A 2,228-nucleotide genomic window follows, 5' to 3' on the forward strand; every position below is an offset into this window, starting at 1 on the left:
CTCGTGGGGGCCGGGTGTGCATCGTGGGTTGGGGTGTGTGTGTGTGTGTGTGTGTGTGTATGCGCGCCTGAGAGGGAGATGGTGTTCCTGGCACAAATAAAACATTCTGTTTTCATCTTTGAGCAAGTGGTTACACGATATGCAAGATTTTCACGACGAGATGTGTACCCTCGTGAGAGGACGAGCCTCTTTGTGTCTGCATTCATGCGCATGCAGGAGAACGCCTGTGTGAATGCTTTCATGTGTGGCCACTGAGGCAGACACACCGACATGAGAGAGGAGGAGACCGGCCTTTCAAACAAGATTAGGGCTGTGGCTGCCTACAGGCCTGCCTGATGACACTCTGCAGAGACTGGGTGACATCTATATAAAAAGCACGACTTTGGGAGGACTTGTCCTCAGAAAGATGTCAAGCTGCCTGACAATGTTAAAATGAGTTTAAGGAGTTTAGGAAAGTAATCTTTAACTGTGACCTCTTCTTAATTGTGGGGTACCTCAAGGCTCTGTTTTAGGCCCCATTATTATTTGCCATTTGTACAAACTAAAACAAAACTTTATAATCATTTGAATGTGCTGTTAAATTGAAAAAAAGAAATGTGTCCATTTATCAAGACAAACTTTGTTTTTTTTTTTAATGTGACACAAACTCATCCCATTATAACATCTTTCATGAGGGTTACTAAACTCATTATGTTGGTCCTCTACTGGCCTTGCACCTCCTATGCATTTTAAAATGTAGTTTAAATTATACAGCTTGTTTTTAAGAGTCTTAATGGTATGACACATTTCCAGTCAGAACCTGTACACCATTTACACTCCAGCCAAAACGTTGAGGTCTTCAAATCAGTTGCTTTTGAACATTTCTAGGTCCAGACTCAAAAACAGAGGTGTTAGAGTCTATTTGGGTGTAGTCCCAAATCTATCAAGCAGTTTATGCTAAAAATTAGAACTGCTCAGTCAATTAGTCATTTTAAATATATACTTAAAACCCATTTCTTTTCACTGGTTTTCAGGTAAGCAGAATATCTGTACATGATAATTTACATTTATTTAATTATCCCTTTGGTTTTCTTGATATGTTTGTTTTTAAATGTGCCACAGAAGTAATGACTTATCTGCACATCTAGCAGGGATCAGGTGTAACATCGGATACTCGATGATCCTGCAGGTGGTTGGTCAGATTGTTTTGTCTTTGTTTTCGGAGATTTGAGAGAAGTTTATTTGGCTCCTGTATTAAAGCACAGACAGATACCCCAGCAAGCCCATATCCTGTTTCCATTTGTGCAGAGAAACATATCTGGAGGCTACCGCCGTATTTTTGCAAATCAACTTGGCTAGCCGAGTTAAGTGGAGACAATCCAAAACTGCCAGTGAACATAACATCATTAACAAGAGGGGATGAAAACAAACATCGCTTCAGTACAAAAACAATTAGAAAATATAAAAACATTTTACCAAAACGGTCTCATAAATATAGTACAAGCTAAATAAATTATAAGTTGTGTTACAGAATTTAAGGCCTGTGTTTCTAATAATGTGGATGAGCAGAATTCTCTCTTGCTGCAGTGAAAAATGTCTAATTTTACTTGTTTGGTACTTACTAGAACAATAAAAAGTTGTCATCTCTGCTGTCAGAGTGAAGAAGAGAAGTGAGTTCACAGCCTGATGTGAAAGTCATCCTGTACACCTCGTATATATTGCCAATGTTTGAATAACTTAAGAGTTTTCTTGTATCTTGTCTCACACAAAAATGACATTTTTGGGAACTGTAACCATCAGAAATAAAAAGCAGAAATATAAATTAGGAGACTAAAATGGAAAATTTAAAAAATGGAAGGTTATGTCGAGCTACTCCTCTCCTCAGTGTCCAACGTTAGACCAGCAGGAGAAAAGAGAAGAAGAAAGGAGTCCGTGGGTGGACGCAGTGATCTACCCGGGGTTGTTTTTCTTCCTTTTATTTGGACTGGGATTGGGATCCAGTTTCAGCTCTCGGTACTGCACCTGTTAAAACACACACAGACACACACAAAAACCACCCGGTCAGGTGGAAAGTGCAAAGGATGCTTGAAAAGCACAGAGACCCTCCAGAGGCTCCGGTCCAGCTGTGTGGAACAGTGGCCTCAGGGAAGGGATTACACACTGATTACAACACACACACACGCACGGACACACAAAAGCACGAGTTACACTGTTCAAAGCTTCACATACACTCATGTTCACTCACAGAT

At 40.2% G+C, this 2,228-nt stretch overlaps 1 protein-coding gene across 1 annotated transcript in view; it reads right to left on the reverse strand.

Moving 5' to 3' along the window:
* Positions 1-623: 623 nt before the first annotated feature.
* The window catches only part of mctp1a (multiple C2 domains, transmembrane 1a), a gene marked incomplete in the record, with an annotated part of 144,171 nt that continues 142,566 nt past the window's right edge, over positions 624-2,228 (reverse strand). The window contains 1 exon segment of the mRNA XM_014012525.1: positions 624-2,001. Within this exon segment, the coding sequence (XP_013867979.1) occupies positions 1,930-2,001 (72 nt within the window).

This window comes from Austrofundulus limnaeus, unplaced genomic scaffold (genome assembly GCF_001266775.1).
Source record: "Austrofundulus limnaeus strain Quisiro unplaced genomic scaffold, Austrofundulus_limnaeus-1.0 Scaffold92, whole genome shotgun sequence".
NCBI lineage: Eukaryota > Metazoa > Chordata > Actinopteri > Cyprinodontiformes > Rivulidae > Austrofundulus > Austrofundulus limnaeus.